The sequence below is a fragment of the Ischnura elegans genome, chromosome 5 (genome assembly GCF_921293095.1).
Source record: "Ischnura elegans chromosome 5, ioIscEleg1.1, whole genome shotgun sequence".
NCBI classification, from domain to species: domain Eukaryota; kingdom Metazoa; phylum Arthropoda; class Insecta; order Odonata; family Coenagrionidae; genus Ischnura; species Ischnura elegans.
The window spans coordinates 129618796-129639149 of record NC_060250.1 but is presented as its reverse complement, the minus strand read 5'-3'; the positions used below and the strand labels follow the sequence as shown (position 1 = coordinate 129639149).

Here is a 20354-nt window from a genome sequence, read left to right as displayed (position 1 = left end):
AGTGATGATGATGAATCTCTTGGAAGGTGAAAGATAACAAGCTTCCTGTAGTAATCAAAAGATGTGATGATTAATTTGTTCTGATAGTTAATGTAACTTAAACAATACATCTTTTTGAATTGAAAGCAAGCTGATAGAGAGTCACAACAACAGTACATGGTGATTCTAAAAAATCTAAGCTAGTCATTTGATATTGGAAGCATTAGAGAGAGCCTAGGAAAAAAAAGACATATTTGTGAGTGGATTGGCATCTGTATGCCAATACAAGGGTACTTCAGCTAAAAACTGATTAATCAGACTGCACTAATGCTTCAAGTATTTCCAGAGCCAAAGAAATGGCTGGAGAAATTTAGAGGATGGTGCGATTTTTGCCAGCACATCCCCATGAAATCAGGAAGGTATGGAATAAATAGATTATTATTGTCAGATTTTAGGAGTTACTACACATCAAAATGAGAGATATATGCTAGAAAACAGCTAGATGGCCCATTCGAGGTTAGTCCTTATGATGTTGTTAAAAGATTGATTTTACCAAAGCGAGGCAGTGTACTCAACGTCACCACAGATACATATCTGGTTTTCTAGTTATTATCTAGTTACAGATATTCTAAAAAATGGGAAGTACACATATGTGGGCACAATCAGGAACAATAAAAGGCAGCCACTCTCCTCTCCACAACCACATAAGGTCGACAATAATTTACAATCCTTTTCGGTTTTCAGAAAGAGTTCAATATAGTGTCATGCATACCCAAAGGAAGAAATATGCCCAACTATAATATCATCAATGCATCACGATTCTGATATTGATGAAGCAACAGGTGCAGCCAAAATACCTGTCATAACTGTCACATGTTCTACAATGCTACAAAATCTGGAGTGGATGTTGTGAATATGTTATGTGCTAAATCCTTTGTTTCCAAAAACTCTAATCAATGGTCAGTGGTAGTATTATATAAAACGCTAAATTTAGGAGCAATAAATGTCCACATAATTTATCTAGAGAAAAATTATAATTCCTATAGACTTCATAAAAGAAGATATTTTATCAAAAATCTGGGTAAAGAATTAGAGTGGGAATTGAAAAAAAAGAGATGTCAAATCACTTCCATCAAGTAGAGTTGCAGAAAAAAAATAAAAATTCAGTGTAATAATTATAAATGAAACTGAATGGAATGAATTGTGTAAGGGTATGAGGAAAAATTTCCAATAGGAGACCGAGGAAAGTGGAGCAAAATAAATTTACACTGCCCGAAAGAGGTTTAATGACTGTGGGTGGAAAAAGAATATGTAGAATGACGAAATGAAAATGGTATAATTGTAGCATTTTCACATGCTTGAAGCATTTGGATTTTGATTGCATTTACCCAGCCAGCACAGATTTGAACTTATCCTTGGAGAAATCAGATATTGTGGGGATAAGCTTATCCTCCATGTGTAATATCCCTTTTTTCCACGATTTCAAGCGTTTGGGGAGGGGATGTCAAAATTGGCCGCATAGCAGCGCTGAAGTCCTCCATTACCGTTAAAGCCATTATAGTGGCTTCGTGTTTACATTTTTGGTGTTGTGTATAGTGGTGTTTGTGAGTAAAAATCGTTGATTATATTGTGTATACAATAATAGTTAAAGTGATAATGCGACCTAAGCATCGTTTTTGTGTGCATTAGTTCGATGTAGGCTACGACGGTACGTACAGTTGTGGCGACACATCAAAACATCCTGGATTGTCGTGGATATTAATGAAGGAATCATCGACAGTGCTGTGATTTGTTAACAAATGCGAGGTATTAGTGATCGTAATTGCCAAATTCTTGGGTATAACGGTAATGGATTTCGAATTTGTGCTTTTAGAAACCATACGTAAGGTAATTCACCAGTCTCCTCTATAATGTGATGTAAGGAATTGAACAGTATAAGATTTATGGTTTACCGATGAAGGTATAAGGACTGCTCCGTGTTCTAGTGTATTGTATATCGTTTCAAGATGAATCATTCATTAAATATATCGTTTTTAGAGCAATAATTTTGTTTATTTTCCACCTTCTTCTAACGAATTTTTTGGTATGTTCCTAAACTTGCGTGAATGTGTAACATAGTGAAAAAAAAACCTCATTGTGGAGACTAATGCGGTATTGGGTTTCGATGGTGAATGATTCAGTGCATTATATTTCATCGTGTATGTTATTATACAGTATTGTATTGCAGTATCCCATGTAGCATCAAATATCTCAGAGGAATCTCACGAGATATGATCTCATAGGCATACATACCTCATAGACAGAGTGGTCATATATGCCTCGTGAGATGTCTCTGGCATATTTGATGCTATAAGGGATACCATAATATAATAAAATACAATGATGAAAAGTAATGCATTGAATCTTTCCTCATCGAAAGCCAATTTATGTTATTACGGTTATTACATTATTTTCACGTAGTTCTCATGAATCTCGCGTGGCAGCGCAGCGATCGTACGCGAAACAGCTGCCACCTAGCGGCAATTATACGGCGTAAGGATAGGCATATCTCCAAAAATGCGGAAGTGCATCTCCGATTTATCCCAAAAAACGGCGTGGATTATTCATACTTTATCTCTGCTTTCAGATAGGTTTCGTCACGGCATATATGTATAATATCCTCGTATTTAGGGATAAGGCAAAATCTGTGCTAGTTGGGTACTGTCCTTATAAAACATGCTCATACAATTTTGAAGATTCATTGAATTACTTAAAGGATCAGTTAATAAAATCCCCAGTACTGGCTTACTTTAACCAGTGACACAGCCAGGAATTTCATTTGGGAGGGTCCAAAATCAGGGGGGAAATTTTTTTAATACAGGGTACTAAGTAATGGGTTTTAAACTAATTTTAACACTGTTGACGATCGAAAAATCTTCATTTTTCAAAGAAATATTTTCCAAACTTATGATTTTTCAACATTTTGTTTACTTTTATTATGAAAATAATTGTATTTTTTTATATTTTGGGGGTGGGGTCCCCCTAGCTATGCCACTGACTTTAACCCTAAAGAAAAGCTGCGGTTTTAATGGTAGATACCAGTTATATGGGGCTTGGGGCAGTTTTGCTTCAGAAAAGCCAACCAATTGCTTACATATGCATCAAGGGCATTAACTTATGCTCAAACGAAGTGTGCTCAGTTTTTAAAGGAAATGCTGGCTATAGTGTTTGAATGTGCAAAATTTTGCCAATGTATACATATTTTGCATAGAAGGCTATAGTGGGATAAGATGGTAAAATCTACACTAGGCTGGATTCTTATTTGGGATCATGCACTTGATAGTAGATATTTAGAAACCCCTTTAACAAAATTTTTAGATGCCTAGGTGGTCCCACGGTCCTTTTATCGTAAAAAACGTGTTTTTTCGAAAAACATTTTTCCTGAGTGATCCTTTGCTTAGAAAATTTGAAAAAAATTCATAAAAATATACTTCTATCTTAAAAAACTCTCTGATTTTTTTTCATACTTTTTGGGTTAAAATTGAGTTAAGGAAAATTATTTGAATTTTTCAATGAATTTTTAGGCTATGTAAGTAATCTTTGGCAAACTTTTATATAATTATATTTTGTGTATTTTGTATCGTTCTTTTGAATGGCTGTGTTAGATTTGCTGTTTTCACTCCGAAAAATACTCAAAATTAGAAAAAAACAAATGTTTGGTGTTTTTCCCATACTTTTTAGCAGATAAACTCTACTGCATGTCAATTATTAACGATTTTTAAATTATATTTTCGTTTTTTTTAATAGTAGGATCAGGTTTTCCGTTGTTTTTGTTGTTTTAAGGGAAATTTGTGCATGACCAAATGGGAAGGGATGGTTGAGGATAGCAGACAGTGAAAAAATTTTCACCAAAAAATGTGTTTAAGTAGCAAAAAAACATGCCAAAAATGATAAATATTGCATGCAATTAGTAGAGTTTTATCATAGTTTTTCCAACATCCAGTGAAAAGTGACATTTTCAAGTATATTTTTCATTAAATAAAAGGCTGGAAAAACAGTGGTAATGGTATCGGTCAAATGGCATAAGTGATTATTTCCTTGCATGATTTGTGTAAGTCACAGGTGAAGAAGGTGCTACAGATAAGGGAAATCAATTTTCACGATGAAAATGTGAGGAAAATGCACGAAAGTCAATGTAAAAGTTATAGCAGGTGGTATGCAATGCTCTAGTCAATAATGATTGCAGAATAGAAATCAACTCATCAATGGACTCGCCCCCTGGTGCTGAGTGAGTTCACCCCTTGCGCTGTAGTGACGAGTCTAGCTCGTCACGATCTTTCGGCGTCAAACCGCTCAATATTGACGAGTGTATCTCGTCATCGGATTTTCATCATTTCAGCACTATTTAGAGGAACAATATACCTAATTAATTTGAAATCTTAACAATTTAAAATATTCATAGCATACATGAATAATTAATATTTCGTGAAACATGATGCATCGGAAGGATTAAAATGATTTCATTCGAGGAGCGGTAGCTGTGTTCGCCATATCTAATAATCACATTTTATTTCGAGGTGCTACATTGATTACAAAATGTCATTTCATTTCGAAACATTTAAAAGAGAACCACAGAAGAAATATATATGTATAGAGAATAGGAGCACGATATTCAGAAAATTAATCCAAGTGGAAGGGGTTAAGTGCACCATGGTGGATGCAGAAATTGTAATTTCAAGGACGGAGATGGTCAATAAAAGGCTGTGAATTATATTACGAAGTAGAAGCAAATGCCATTTGGAATCTCCAAGGGGCACAACAACTGGTAAAAAATAGGAATGGAAAAGTTACTGGGAAGGTAGAGAAAATAATGTTTGAAGAGAAAAAACATGGTATCCCTTAAACCTTTTCATTTGCAGAAGACCTGACGTCGGGTATAGCTGTCGCAAAATTTTTCAACCCCAATGACCGGATGTCTGCTCTCGCTGATGTGAGGGAAGGGAAATGACCGCTGAGGCAGCAATCGTTGGATGCATTCAGGCACAGCCTGAGACCCAGCTGAGCGAGTCCTCAGGGCCACTCCTCGCCAATTAAGCACGACCCTCCCACTCATTTACGATCATCCTCACCGCAGGAATCCATTGCCAGGTGATTTAATTGACAATAGTTTTTCCAATTACATACTTTGTGCATATGCACTACAATTTTGTTTTGCTTTGAAATGAATTCTTTGTTTATTTCTCCACATAAGCAACTTTTAAACAAAATTATAGCATTAAAAATAACGGACTTGCGGACTTAAAGCCTTATTACCTTGTATTTATGTACTAACTTTGTTGTTATTAACGCTAGAAACCAGTTTCCACAATGCTTAAAAAATATCAAGTATTTTTTTAGAAGAGTAGGTTATTGAAAATCAAATGCAATATTTGGCTAAAGACACACATGTAAAGTTGACCGTGAATTCGTGCTATGATAGTGTAAGAGGGTCTAGTCCAGTGGCTGGGGTAAGGGATGGGCACCCCATTGAGCTGGGTCCCAAATCTGAGGGACAAAAACACCCAGGCAACTCATCCCCAAAAAAAAGCTCCGTACAGAGAGGTTTAAAACATTCTCATGCAACTCGTACCCCAAAAATGTTTTCCTATTCTGGCAGGAAAGGGTTAAATTGCCCACATTTTTAAATCAATGGTCTCCATGGTTTGCTGAGCAGCTCAGGGAAACTTGGAGATCCATGATTTGAAAACGTTATCCCCTTCAGAACTATTCCTCATAACCACAGCAATCACATGACTGTTTCACTCTGAGACTCCAACATGTGAGAAGAAATGTCAGTGGAAGTGATACACGATACGTGGAAAGCAAGCAAAAAAGAATTTTATCTGTAATGTGATATGGTCACCCAAAGTACCATGAATCCAAAATACATCAGAAGTCAAAATCCACATTAATTCTTTTTTATTTTCCATCCAAGAAGTGTTCTTCCATGATTCCTCGATTTGAAATAAGAAAGCACCAGGATAAATGCATCAGACACTAAAAAAATGACGGCATACTTCACACTGGATTGCTAAAATTTCATGCTAATTTTTTCCATTGATTTGAAATTGGTCGCTAATTGTCGACCTAAATTGCACTTGCAATCCACACCAACTTTCTCCATGAATGCCACAATTGGAACGAAGGACCTGGAATCTCATGCTCAGCATTTCCCTCAGATAATTTATATACAGTAAAACCTCTTTACATCGTAATGAAGGGGATCGAAATTTGGGCATTTTGATGTATGGAAGTTCACTATAGAGAAGTTTTAGTGATAGGCACCATTTTTTTATATCCTTTGGAAATGAAAGACACTGATGTCTTTTAAACCATTATATTTATGTGTTAAAACAAACATGCATGCATTAGTGAACATATATTAATTATTTAATAATTAAAGAAAGTGAGGGCTATCGAATAATTTTTACCATGATTCAAGGGAAAATGACGTGATCTCTTTCAATTCGACAGTCACTTAAAATGATTAGGACAGTTGGATATCTTTTTTCTTATTTACTGTTAGGTATGCTTTCATATGGAACAAAATGGCCACAACTAATGATTAACATGAAAATTACATCATATTAAAGATGTATAAGAAAAAAAAATAAGGGTGAAACATTTATCGCTGAAAATGCCATTCCATGTGCGTAATCCTGGCTGCATTAATAGTATCTAGATGTCTCCGTACGATTTGTGGAGGTAGTTAGGCCATATCGGGGGTGTCTCCTTGGTATGATAAGTGGAGGTTTTACGAGATAAAGAGGTTCACTATGTAGAGGTTTGCCTTTAAATTTACATGTAAATCTGACGGGACTGTAAGGGTGGAATGAAGTATGGAGGTTTATGATATAAAAAGGTTCACTACATAGAGGTTTTACTGCACTAATATACAGTGAAAGCTGCCTTTAGTGGAACTTAAGCGGGAAACATGTTTTATACGGTAAATACTGTTGGTCCTGGCGGTCGCAATGGGGTTTTACATCCATTGCTACCCTCTGTTAAACTTAAACTGTCAAATGAAGGAATGGAATTGATTCCCAGGCATGTGCATCTGGATTAAATGGAATAGCAAAAATACAAATCTATGGACAAGAGTCACCATAAGAGAATAAAATCCTAAAATATTTTGTAAAGCCCTCTCCCAAGAAAAAAATCCTAAAAATGGAACCAGCCAAAGGTGTTGCTCGTTTACAATGCTCTACGTCATAATTCACTGACATCACGTTGAAGGAGGGACTCAGGACAGTATGGCATCAATCTTGACCAAAACACTTGCACGTCTCCCAAAACCTAGTGTTTGTTGATGGCGTTAACCCTCCTGCAGGGCCTAATGTCCCACTGTGAGTTTCATTTTTAACGTATTAACGATGAAAAATAAACTGGACATGATCAAGTGCTTTGAACAAGGAAAGCTTCCAGTGAAGCAGATACAAGAGATGTGTGGAAAGACACTAGTTTATGAAGCGATGAAGAAGAATGATGAAATTAAGAAAGACTTAGAAACAGGAAGGCCCTAATAAACATATTTCTTCATATCCCATACCACAACAGGGTGTAATATGACACACCATAAAATAATTGTTATTTCTGTCTATTATTTTAGGCCTTAGTTTACATTCAAAAAGGAAAACACCTCTCTGTGAATATGAAGAATTAAACTGATTAGTTCGGGACTGAAGAAAGGTTTAGTGCTTTCCCAATGAAAAGACTTCGTAAAATGTTATTGGGATCGCCACCAGGTCAGGAACTGCGTAAATTCCGATGTTTTGATGTCCAACTGTGCCTTTGTCCTCAGGGCTATGAGTGTCGAGTGAGATTTTTTCCCTGCTTATATACAGTCACTCTCGTGGTCAGGTGACTGCTGATTGGCTGTCACCTGTCACCTGAGGAATATTTGATTGTCAGGTCCAATGGCACAAGAAAAGGCAAAGATGTTTGCAGTTTCTTTAAGAAAATTAGATTTTTAGGCTTCAAATGGTTGGCTAGAGAGCTTCAGAGCAAGACACAATGTTGTTTGGAGCAGTGTTGTCGGCAAGTCAAATGACGCTGATATGGAAAAGCATAGAGGAGTAGAAATGCATGGTTCAAGTAAAAATTAAAGACAATCAACCATGTGATATCTACAATGGGGATGAAGCTGGGATGTTTTTTAGGGCTCTGCCGTCTAAAACATATGATAACAAACATAGTGACAGTAGGCACCAAATCCGTTCTCTAGCAAGATCAGTTAAATAATCAATGATGGAAGTTTTCTTAAATACTGCACATCACAAGTGAATGCATGCCGTAAAGGTCAAGGATAGATATAACATCGCAGTTCAAACACATTTTGCAAGAGAAAATTCATGTGGCTAATTAGAATTAAAGCCAGGTTTTCCCAACTGCAAATATTTATCCATATCCTCCGACATTTGTGTTTCAAGAGAATTGCGAGAAGAGATGCAGCTATTATATAAAAGAGGATGTCTGTCTGCTATGTGATTCCATATGGATGCACTGATTGCGACCAAAGTTAGTGCATAGGTGCATCTCATGCTCCTAAACCCCAAAGTGCTACTTCCAATTGTGCCAGACACGTCATTTGCATTGTTTTCTCATTAAAGTCTGTAATGTCACGTCTTTCAACTTCTGTGGTTGGTCTTCCTGCTGGTTAGGCACGTATTGCGGCACACTTAAAGGGAAACCATAACTCAAAGGATACTACACTAGCCTATTAATCTTCTCTGTGCAAACGTTTTTGCTGGGGTATGCGTTCATACTATGTTTGGTCTATGCATGTAAGCACACATAAAAACCAAATTTGTGGAGTAAGGAATGTTGTGGGGGTGTATAAGCTGATGTGCAGTATACAGAAATCATTTTCTCCATTGTTTACCGATCAGCGTCTTCTGCTCACTGTCTTAATTCAATTTCGAGTCAACCATGAGGTACATTGGCAGAGGGAGGATCTAAGTTTCCCACTTCTCTGGGTTCTATCCTTCCCGAGCAGCACTGGGTGGCCTTCTGGTAGCTAATAATTTTTTTGGTGAACCCACCTTTATGCCCAACAATTGGACTGGCCCCAATGCGGCCAGTGGCTCAAACTCACCCGTTAGGTAGGCGTCAGATCCAAAATCAAGCGGCACCTTGTCCGGCCTCTCCCTCTTCACCTGCTCTGCAGGGATGATGAAAGTGTCCTTATCGCGATGCTCCATTCCCTCATGTTGCGCCATGCGCAGGTCTCCCTTGTCCTTCTTCCCCTCCTTCTCAGCCACGTCCACAGTGGCTCCATCCAAGATGTCCACGTCATTCTCCTCTGAACTGTGCAGAGGAGGAATGTCGGTACCTTTTCAAAGGGGAAGAGAAAAGGAACATGAAGATGCGAAAATCCGGTGCCTGAAAGCTACAGAGAAATTGTCCTCAGCAGGTTTATTCATTGGGGAAATTTAAAACTGTTAGCACCATTCCAATTGCACTCTTGAGCCCACTTTAAATTAAACTGAATCAATTCTCAATACAGTGATCTGATAAATAATTTAGACTCATCTTATGTCAAAGTAGGTCTCACATTTTGCAATAGAGAGGCAAGTCAAAGGATAATATTATATCTATATACAAGCAATCATAATAACAAATGTCATTTATCGAAAAATCTGGGACATATAGAAGTACAAGATAAAGGGCATGTCAAACAAATATGAGGATAAATCAAAACTAAATAAATAACACTTTAGTGTAGTCACAGAATCTTTGAGGTACCTATGCCTCAATGGAGTAAAACAGCCTACTATCAAGGAATATTTTCAATTTTGACTCAGTGCCAAGAAGAGAGGGAGGAAAGAGAAGTCTTCCGAAAACCTTAAGCAGAAGATGGGACAACTCAGTTTTCCACATTATGAGACATGATGGCCTGACGATAACAATCGTAGATGGACAGGTGGAAGGGAAGAAGGTCAAGGGGCAGCCCCGAATGAGTTTCATACGATGATGAGCAAGGCTAAGGAAAGAAAAACATTGGATGTGACTCGAGTGCATTAGGTATTGGAACTAAGAAAGAGGGAGCAAAAGTAAAATGGTCAAATAAGGCATTGGCTACAGGTCAGGTCAGAGTAACATTTAAGATTATCTTCATGGATAGCTTGGATATTAGGCAAAACAGTGTTTAGCATTGTTTATTATTTTCTAGTCTGCCTTAATTTTATTCGAAGCAATGAATTAAATGTCACCACTATAACCCCTTTTTTCTTTAATGAGAAGTACCTAATTTGTAAAGCTTTTCATGATCATGTAGTACACTTTACTTTGAATGAAATCGCACAATTCTGTTTCATAAGCTGTTTTAAGTAAGTACATATATGTATTGAGTAGAATCGAATACATATATGTAATCAGTGATCCATGGTTTCTGTACATTACAAGAACAAACTGATTCAATTTTAAGAGGAAAAGCTGTATTAAAGTAGGTAATACACTAAGATTAACGTAAAATTTTTGAAAGCTCTCTCCATGATATTTAAATGTGAAAACACTAGACCAGTCTAAGAACCAAAGAGTTGATTGAAAATATAACATATTTTAATGAGAATAATTTCTAGAGGAATATGTATGATCTTTGCCTGGGTATTACTTGCAAATGAATTGAAGCAATGATAGGCAAATTATCTGAGATATGCTAATTAATGACCCTGACGTAAACATCATTGATGTAAAAATTAGTAAAAATACTATCAATAACTGTTTGACTTCCACTGGCCATTCCTTTGGACATACCAATAGAGACTTCAATGCTGAAAGCAACAATGATATTGAGAAAGCCAATTTTAACACTTGTCCCTTCAATAAAATTGCAAAAAAAAAAGATAATTACCTACTTTGGAAAACTTTTTATAATGATCTTATTCCTCGTATAAATGATAAAATTTATCCTTAAATACTTGAAAATCTGTCTCAGTTGAACAAAACACCGACAGGGTGATTGTGTACCGCTATTAATTATTTCAGTTTCACAATCAGGGGTGGTGTGGCCAGGCCGGCATGTCAGCAATTTCCGAGGGCCCAAAGCTGAATAGGAGCCCCCCAGAACCCTCACGTCTATTGTGAAGCATGTATAAAAGGTGTAATAAAAATACTCTGGCTACTTTAAGTTAGTGTTTTTGCAAAGAATTTTACATTTTCCTTAGTTGCTTTATTTCCAGCATACTCAATGCAAAAAGATCATATAAAAATACATAAAATAAAGGTGTCCGAAGAATAAACAGAACCTGATGCCTTTTTGAAAGGGTTATTTGAAAAGTTTTTTTTTGTTTCCATTGCAGTTTCAAGGAAAAAGTTGACTGAATAGATAATAGAAACACAGTGCATTATTAAATTTTATAAGCTGCAAAATTCTCACTTTTCATAGTATTTTTTCTTAAGAAAATTTTTTAACTTTTATGTAGTTTTTAAGAGGTAGAGTAGCTTTAAAAATCCATCTCTGGGCAGGCGATTTACTAAAAATTTTCGGAGAAAAACCCCCAAATATGTTAAATAAAAACTTTTGGACTATGTCGCCCCATTGATTTTTGGGTGGCTCCAACATTTCTCAACCGATGTTGGCTGCTTTCTCAAGGGATTCTGATGAAGTGTTGGGGCTACCAAAAAATCGACACGCGACATAGCCCAAAAGTTTTTATTTAACATGACGAGTACCCGCGAAAGTTTTAACGGAGAATTACAACCCCCGAATACTGTGGTACCCTGAAGAACCCCAGTAAGGAGGGCCCCATCACGAACTCAAGCCAAGGGCCCCCAATCACCCCAGGCCATTTTGTTCATAATATTAAAAGTCCTATCTTCAAACAAGTACAATTATAACTTATCTAAACAAGGAAGGATTGAAATTTGTGAGTAAATACACACTTTGACACACAATATGAGAAGAAAAAATTACTTGGAATTCAATCAGCTCAAATGAGGAACACTGATTCCATTTCCCCAAACAATTTGACTTTGATTATGAGAGATTTGAAATATGTTCTTGAATAAAGTGGATTCACTTTTAAGTCATAAAGATAGGCCTATGTGTGTTATGTGTGAAGTCAATTGTGTATGTCAATGGATACATTTGAAAAACATTTCCCTTCAATATTAAAGGATTGCCAGAAATGGTAGCAAAGAAATTGTGATTTTCCAGAAATTTGCATTACACTTGACAAAAATTACTTAGAAAAATAGGAAAGAGTTCAATATGGTCCACTAAAATCATGAATATTCATTCAATGAATTACAAGATTTATTGTGTTGTGCAGCTGAAAATAATAGGTAACAGAAAAAATAGTTATTACATAAGGTAAAGGTACTCAGCATGATAAATATTGTGAGCAAATGGTTTAGTATGGGTAGCCCACTCAAATAATGGGATATGTATCAAACCCAGTTTCTAAGGATATTGATTCAAAATGGTATTTGGTACTGATATTAACATGTTCACAGCAGAGTGACCCACCTTCTCCCTCCTTGATGGAAAATTTACTGTTTTTCTTCATTTGCAGGTGTCTAAATTTATTAAAAGGAGAAGTTGCAGGCATAAAACTTATGTATCTATGCTGCACATGGAAATCTACATAAGTGGTGCGACCAGAATTTAAGGTGTGAACCACAGGTGGATCACGTTGCCCAGGATAAAACTCATTTCACACAAGTGGGAGAGTGTGACCCACCAGTGGGTCACAGTATCACCAAAATTGGCTGAGTTACAACTGAAATTTTGAAGAGGTCAATTCTGTTTAAAAATTAAAACCCATGACCATAAAATACAGGTCAAGGTTTGATTTCATCTATATTTGATAAAACACATCAAGATTTGACCGTTTGATGCATAGTTTTTGAGCTTAGGACTAAAAATGAAGTATGCTTGTACAAAAATGCATGTCCAGTGAACCCTTTGCCATGTAGCACATGGGGTCCAAAGGGTTTATGACAAAAATTTACTGCAAATCATATTCAATAGTGACTGATTTAAATGTAATTTCAAGCCGAATGATGAAGAGTTGTCGCAAGGCAATTTCAGTAATAGTAGGAATGACCCCACAGCACTCACCACTCGTGCTGATCACCTTGATGGGCTTGACCACTGGGAACCTGCCCATTGGCCTCGGCCTCTCCTGGGGGGGCGACGGCCCCCCGCCCCCCTCCAGCAACTCCGCCCCCCCCTCCTCCTCCTCTTCCTCGCCCCCCCACGAGTTGCCCCTGCCGATGGCCGTCGCCGTGTAGTACTTGGGGTCCGAAGGGTTCACCGCGAAGTATCGCCCCCCTGCCGCCGACTGCGCCCCCTCCCTCTCCGGGAAGCGATAGGTGAAGCCCGGCCCCCTGCCCTCCCTCGCCGGGGGCGGAGACAACAGCAATCCAGCCTCCTCCAGCACCGCCTCCAGCCCGCTCTCCTCCATCAGCTCACCCCCAACTTCTTCCTCGTCTTCCTCCTCGTCGGCGGGCCGGCCCTGCCCGGCCCTCAGCATGCTCTGCTGCTGCTGTTTGCGCGGAGGATTGAGCCGCCCCTGAGTCCTCTGCAGCAGGGCATTCAACTGGTCGATCATGCGCTCCTCAGGGGTCACGTCTGCAAAGAGAGACAGAAATCGAATAAGACTACAGTGATATTGAGATGATGTGAGGATCCTCACGAAATCGAAAACTCTCCTCCAATGTTCCCCGATTTTATTTCGCCAACGATCGAGATGTACAGTAGGAGATCGATCATCCGGAATGCATAAGACCAGACCCAATCCGTATTGGGGCATTGGATGTAGGCAACATTGCAACACGGAAAATATTTCTTTTGGAAACGTGCGTTGGCGTCAGCGGAAATGATGGATTGCATAGTAAAAGATGAAGCAATGAGAAATCTCAGTCAAAGATATAAAATTTGTGATTAAAGAAGTGATTTTAAAAGATTACAAGCATTTGAAAAAGTTCTTCCGTAAATAGCAAAGGTAGACTGTAATAAATACAGGGTGGTATCCAGAAGTAGTAGGACTGTTTTTTTTCCGCGCGGGCGGAAAGATTGAGGGGGGTCTGAAAGACTGGATGTTGTGGGGGGAGCCTTGGGAACAAGTTGCGACGTGCGGCAGTCGCCTGCGTGCATTAGTTGAGTGTGGACTACTGTTTTCGTGACCTCCTGTTTTGACGCCTCGTCGTTGGTTGCGATGGAGCAAAATTTAGAGCAGCGGTACGCCATCAAGTTTTGCTACAAACTTGGAAAATCGGCAACAATGCTTACGCAGGCCTACAAGGAGGATAGCATTAGCCGTTCCTCGATATTTGAGTGGCACAAGTTGTTTGAAATGGCAGGGAGCTCGTCGATGACGACCAACGCGCCGGGCGTCCGTCAACCTCGAAATCGAAAGTGAAATCGATGTTGATTACATTTTTCTACCGTCATGGAATTGTCCATAAGGAGTTTGTACCTCCTGGACATTCTGTAAATGCAAGATTTTACGTGGAAGTACTGAGAAATCGAATCACACGCGTGGGACCAGACCTGGTGGGGCATTGGAAGCTTTACCACGACAATGCACTGTGCCACGGCACGTGGATTGTGAGGGATCTCCTGGCCAAATTCGGCGTTTCCATGTTGCCTCACCCCCCTCTACAGCCCTGATGTGGCACCACCGAACTTCTTCCTCTTCCCCACGATCAAGAGGCAGCTCAAGGGGCATCGTTTCGACACGGGGGAAGTGGTCCAAGCGGCGACGACGAGGGCGCTGAACAGCATCCCGAAGGACGACTTCCGGAAGGCCTTAACGACCTGGAAGACTCGCCACCAGAAGTGTGTGGATGCCCAAGCGTATTTTGAAGCGTATTGAGTCGATGTATCAAAATGTTCAATAAATTAATTTTTTTTAAATCAGTCCTACTACTTTTGGATACCACCCTATATAATGAGACATATGGACCAGAGGTCGTCAAAAAGGGCGCTGGAATGAAAGATTCAGGGTAGTTTTGATTTTTCGGCCCTACATGCAATCCTTGCCACATGAATACAAATCTGAGGTTTGTTAGCAAAATTTCATGACGCAACGTTGCAAAAAAATCGCAAAAAAGGCCAAAAATTATTAATACTTCAACTTTTGTGTTCATAACTCGGAATCTTTAAGATTTTAAGGAATTAATCCTCAGTTAGAATTAAAAAAACTTTAAATGTCCTAAAAATTGTATCCCTAAGGTTCTTTTCACCGACGAGCCATTCCAACTTTAGCGCCGTTTGAAAAATGGCGTTTATAGCTCATTTGGCCATGAATACATTTTTGTATTTTATGTGAAATAATTTTTAAAAATTAGTAAATTAAGATAAGAATAAGATTTTACTTTTACTCTTTTGTTTTTCTCACATATTATACATGAATATGTAATTTTCATCGCTGTGGAAAATAAGAATTATTCAATTTACTCCTCCTTGTTAAATAAGCATACTTATCGATAACCTTGCCCAATAGACAGTGGCGCCGAAACGGCGTTAAAAAAAGAAATAATAATCAAATAACACTTTTATCGATTTTGATGCCTCAAAATTTCTAATACATTTGTAACCAAAACAAAAAACTAATAAAATGTAAATAGTTACTTGTAATAAAAAACACAAATAATAATGTTTCACCTCTAAATACATTTAAGGAAAGTGCATTCCGGCTCTGCTAATTTTGCCATGACGTCACTGCCAATAGACACATTCTTTATTCCGTATGCACCCGACTGGTTTCAACACAGCAGTGCCACTATCAAGAGGAAATACTTTGATGAGTTTACTCGATATTTTACACGGTGAATGATTTTAATTCGCATGTTCATTCGAATAACCTTGCACAATATCACTCTTCACGTAAAACGGTCGAATTACGAAAGCCTTATTGGACATCGACATCGACATACTATCGTGCAAGCCTTTAGATAGATGGGAGACATTAAATGGGAAGTGGTATTACTTCAGCTGTTGACAAAAGATAAATAAAAGAGGGATGGCATTGGAGGTATGTGAGTGCTGAGTCCCGCCTGCAATTTATTCAATTCTTTTACGGATGAGGGGATAAAAGAATTTCTAAGCCCATCCGCCCGGCAAAATGTCCTGCAAAATGTAAATCCGGACTCTTATGCCATGGTTTCCTTCGGACTTATGAACATTGCGGGTTTCTAAGATTATCTCCTCCATATCACCCTGAAAGATACCTGCCTCAAACTGCTAGAGCAATCTAAGATGAGAATGAGGCCTCCCGAGTCTCAAGCGGCTTCCAGCCTTCCTCTGTGGCTTCCATGCCATCAGCCAGCCTCTCCAACACCTCCCGACGCTTAGTTATGATGCCAACCAACAACTTCGTCTCTTCCCTCGTAAGTCGGACCATCTTGTTGTCCTCAATTTTTTTAAATAAATGCAATCTTTCTTTTTGATGATGCGTTCCTGCCGCAATGAACTACGGGCAGCAAACGTCACACAAAGTATGATGTAGATATGAGAATTTCAGCGATCAACTCAACACTCACTACTTCCAAGAGGAAGAGTTTGGTGTTGCTGTGGGAACGTTCTTGACTGCGAATAGTAGGTGGAGGTACAACTCTAACTCTTCCCACTCCGGCGATAAGAGTATTGTTTAAAAATACGGCCCTTATTATTGTAAAAGCTGCCTAAGGCTCCTTGTTGGCTCGTGAAATTTTTTGACGAATTTCGCAGATTTCCTTTGTATTTCTCTAAGTTTGTGGATAAAATCTTTCTGCGTCGGACCGCTCATGCTTGTCGCGTATTTAAGGTGCGGTATGACGAGTGTTATCACCTAGTACCTCTATTTCGTGTAACAGGGGTCTAAGGTGATTATTTAGTTGACATAATTTTGAACAATTGGTTAAACGTTGTTATTGATCTTAGGTTATGTTTATATTAGTCGTTAAGAAGGAATAAAAAACATCCTGGCACGTTGGCAAAGAAACAACTAATATGAAATTGTTAGCAACTTGATATACATGACTATATTGATAAAAATTTGAGGTATCTTTGCTGAATACTTCTACTCGGGTGCAGCGGAGTAATTTCTTATTTCCTAAGATTTAGAAGACAATAATTCATGCTCAATGGAAGTAAAAGTTATATAATCTATATTTATCTTCCTCCGAAATTATATCAGCGAAATAATATGCTTCAAAATGTATTTATGTCAATATTTCTTTGCTATTAAGGAACAAAGGCTTGAAGGTTATCACCAACAGAAAAATATTTACTAACACCTGGGGTAAATGACTGATGCTGTGTACCAGCAAAATTAAAGAGGGAGTGTCCCCCACCAATAACTTTTCGCAAGGGCTCACATAAAATGACTTTTCCTCAACAAGAATGAGTATTAAGCACTTAGTAATGTAATAATATAAATTGTAATAGTTATTATTTAAGTAAAAATATAATTTTTTTAAAGTGCTCAATTTAGTACACAATAACATGAGAAACGCTCATTCCGTATAAATTTTTAGTTTTCACGAAAGCTCATTATGGAAATGTGAATTCTTTCATATTTTTATGAAATAAACATAAACGAATTCAGCTCCATATTACCAACACGCTCATAAATATGGAAAGGTACGTCTTATAATAAAATAGTTAGCGAATACTGATTGTAGGTATTTTTGAAAGTGAGAAAGCGGCTGCTAGTAAATGCTGGACCGGATGCGGCAGCCTGCGATTGATCGATAAAAACTACTCTTCCAGAAAATATTCCTCGTGCGTAAGCACTCCGGAAAACAAAAGAGAAGCAATTCAAAGCCGATTCTCTGCTTCACGGCTGCGATTGCAATCAGAGGAGCAGAGCATGCTGGGAGCGGCCAATTTCCTCGACCTAGCGACGCGAAAGTGACAAACACACGTCATCGCCAGCGTAACCAAGGTGATCGATACTCAACTTGTAAACAAGGCTGGGTAGCTGGAACTTCATTCCCATCATGTGAATGAGAAGGACGTTTTTGATGGTTTCAAGCAAGCCAAACACGACCATAGGCTTGAAAAATTAATTAGCCAGAAAATGAGAGGCTTCAAATCATGTTCGATGTTATTTTCGTCTGATAAATTAAAAATTGGGATAAATTAAATTCGTCATAAATTAAAATGAACTAGAATTAAAAATTGATGAAATGAAAAACCAAGGGCAATCTAAATTCTGCCATGTAAAATCATCATAACGCAGTAATAGCAAAAACTATTTTTGAGGCCCAGACATTCATAAACTAAAAATTATCTTGAAAAGCATCAGCTGTAAGTATTACAAAATACCTTAATCGTACCACCTCTTAAGTACCCTATCGACAACGGAGTCCCAAAGTATCGCGTATGGTTCCCATGGATTTCTAACACAAGTTAATTGCTGTCATTAAATCATTATTCTTAATCGTTATTTCCATTAATTTCCTGAATTTAAGTTAGACTAATATAAATTCGTTCAAAAGCCACCGCAGGAATGAAGAGTCGCTAGAACTATAAATAGATCAGATTCGAACAACAAAATCTGCACGTTATAGCTGACGACATTTTATAAGTCAGATTTCTATTTTAAATCATTTTTGAAAGTACCACTGAAAGAATAAATAAATAGCGCCAATTTATTCAAATTTGTACTAACCACATTAAAATGCGAGCACAGTTACCTAAGCTACAATCCGTTCCGTTGTATCAGAATTTTTGAGTGATACGCATTCTAATATTTACAGCCAAGATATATAAAAATATCGATTTATTATCACATAAATAGTTTTGAATTACTAATTCGAAACTAAGAAGGAGAAATCATCTTTATTATACAGTAAATAATATGATAGTTTATTAAGAAATTACAGTCACCCAAGAATAGAAAATAAAAACCAATTTATCTACAATATTCGAGTCTCACGAACTCTTAAAGAAACTTCAAAATACCTCGAAGGTATTTTTTTACATTATTTAATATGAAAAAATTCAAGGCTATCAGTGCTATGAAATTTTCTACTAAAATTCACCATCAATGATGGTGGGAAAAAGTAGACGTTAAGTATCTCATAGCGAATGCACAACAAGAAAAATGTATGAAGAGACAAAGGCTGAGAATAAGGTCGCAGAAATAAGGAACCGTCAAAGTATGGAGTCAGAGTGAAGAAAATCAAATTTATTGAAAAAAGACGTAGACTTGAATTTCACCAAGGTGCTTTAATAGACGCAATTCGGAATTTAAGTCACGCATATTTTGTCACCTGCAGACGTAAACATGCGATGGAACCCCAATCACGACTATAAAAGAAGACAATAAACCGTATAATGTGCAATGCATTTCGTTATCATTTCATTACGAAAAGGTTTCACCAATAAATCCCTATTACATCGGTCAAAGTAATTATGGATCAATTACGATGTGCGAATCTGACCCTTTTTATATGAGTAAAAAAGTAATTTCGTCGCTATTCATTAAGGAGAGGTTAAACAAATGAACTCTTCATTTTCGCTTCGCATTTTCAAGGCGTATTTATCTCACCGTGTAATAAACAGGCCTAGAAAATTTGTCGTATTAGTTATAAAAAAGAATACGGAAAAATGAGCTCTAATTTAATCGAAACACATATTTACTTAAAACTTTCTTGTAAATAATGATTTATGCGATAATATACATATCACATATAATAATGCATGTAATAATACAAAATGAATTTTTTTTTATAAAAAAAACGTTTTTATAAATTGCATTGTAAATTTCCGACCTCATCTGTCTCCTCTTTTGTTCTTACTCCTTCTTCTCCTTTCGATAGTAAATTTTTGTTCGATAAAATTTTCTATGACATTCGATGTAAACAAATTTGTTGTTATGACTATCATTCTCGTTCTTTTAAATGATCGCAGCGCCATCATCATATTTTGGAGGTCATTTTTTGAACTAATCTCCATATTGAATTTTAAATTCTGAATAACAATCGAGATACAGTTAAAATCATAATAAAAGTAAGAATATTGCATTTTCATCCGGTTCTGAGTCATCCTAAAAATTTCAGTTTGGTACCTAATCGGAAAGTTGGTTAAAATTGCCAAGAGAATTGTTGTTTCAAATGTTGCAAGGTTTGACCCGAACAAGACGAATAGCAGCAACGTGAGTTTAAAAAAACGTTATAATATAAAAAAAGAGAGGACCTAATGTACGAGAAAAAGAAAACAAAATCAAAAGAAAATTCACGAAGAACGAATAAAACTACAAATTTCTCAACAGTGTGCCATTGGGTGGAGTAGGGGTATTTAGGTAGGATAAGTAGGTAGAGTTGAATCGATTCTGTTGTTCACATGCAGGCATCGATTATAACTAAGATTCTTGCAACCCAGAGCGGGGTCCGATGAATCTGATTGGCCCTCTTCTTCA

General features: G+C 37.4%; 1 protein-coding gene across 1 annotated transcript in view; it reads right to left on the bottom strand.

Annotated features, from left to right (window-relative positions):
- The window catches only part of LOC124159780, a 777878-nt gene that overhangs the window by 238326 nt on the left and 519198 nt on the right, over positions 1-20354 (bottom strand). Inside the window, exons 3-4 of the mRNA XM_046535698.1 lie at positions 13061-13573; positions 9092-9328 (exon numbers count right to left, since the gene is read on the bottom strand). Coding sequence (XP_046391654.1) covers positions 9092-9328; positions 13061-13573 — 750 coding nt within the window. The remainder of the gene's footprint in view (positions 1-9091; positions 9329-13060; positions 13574-20354) is intronic.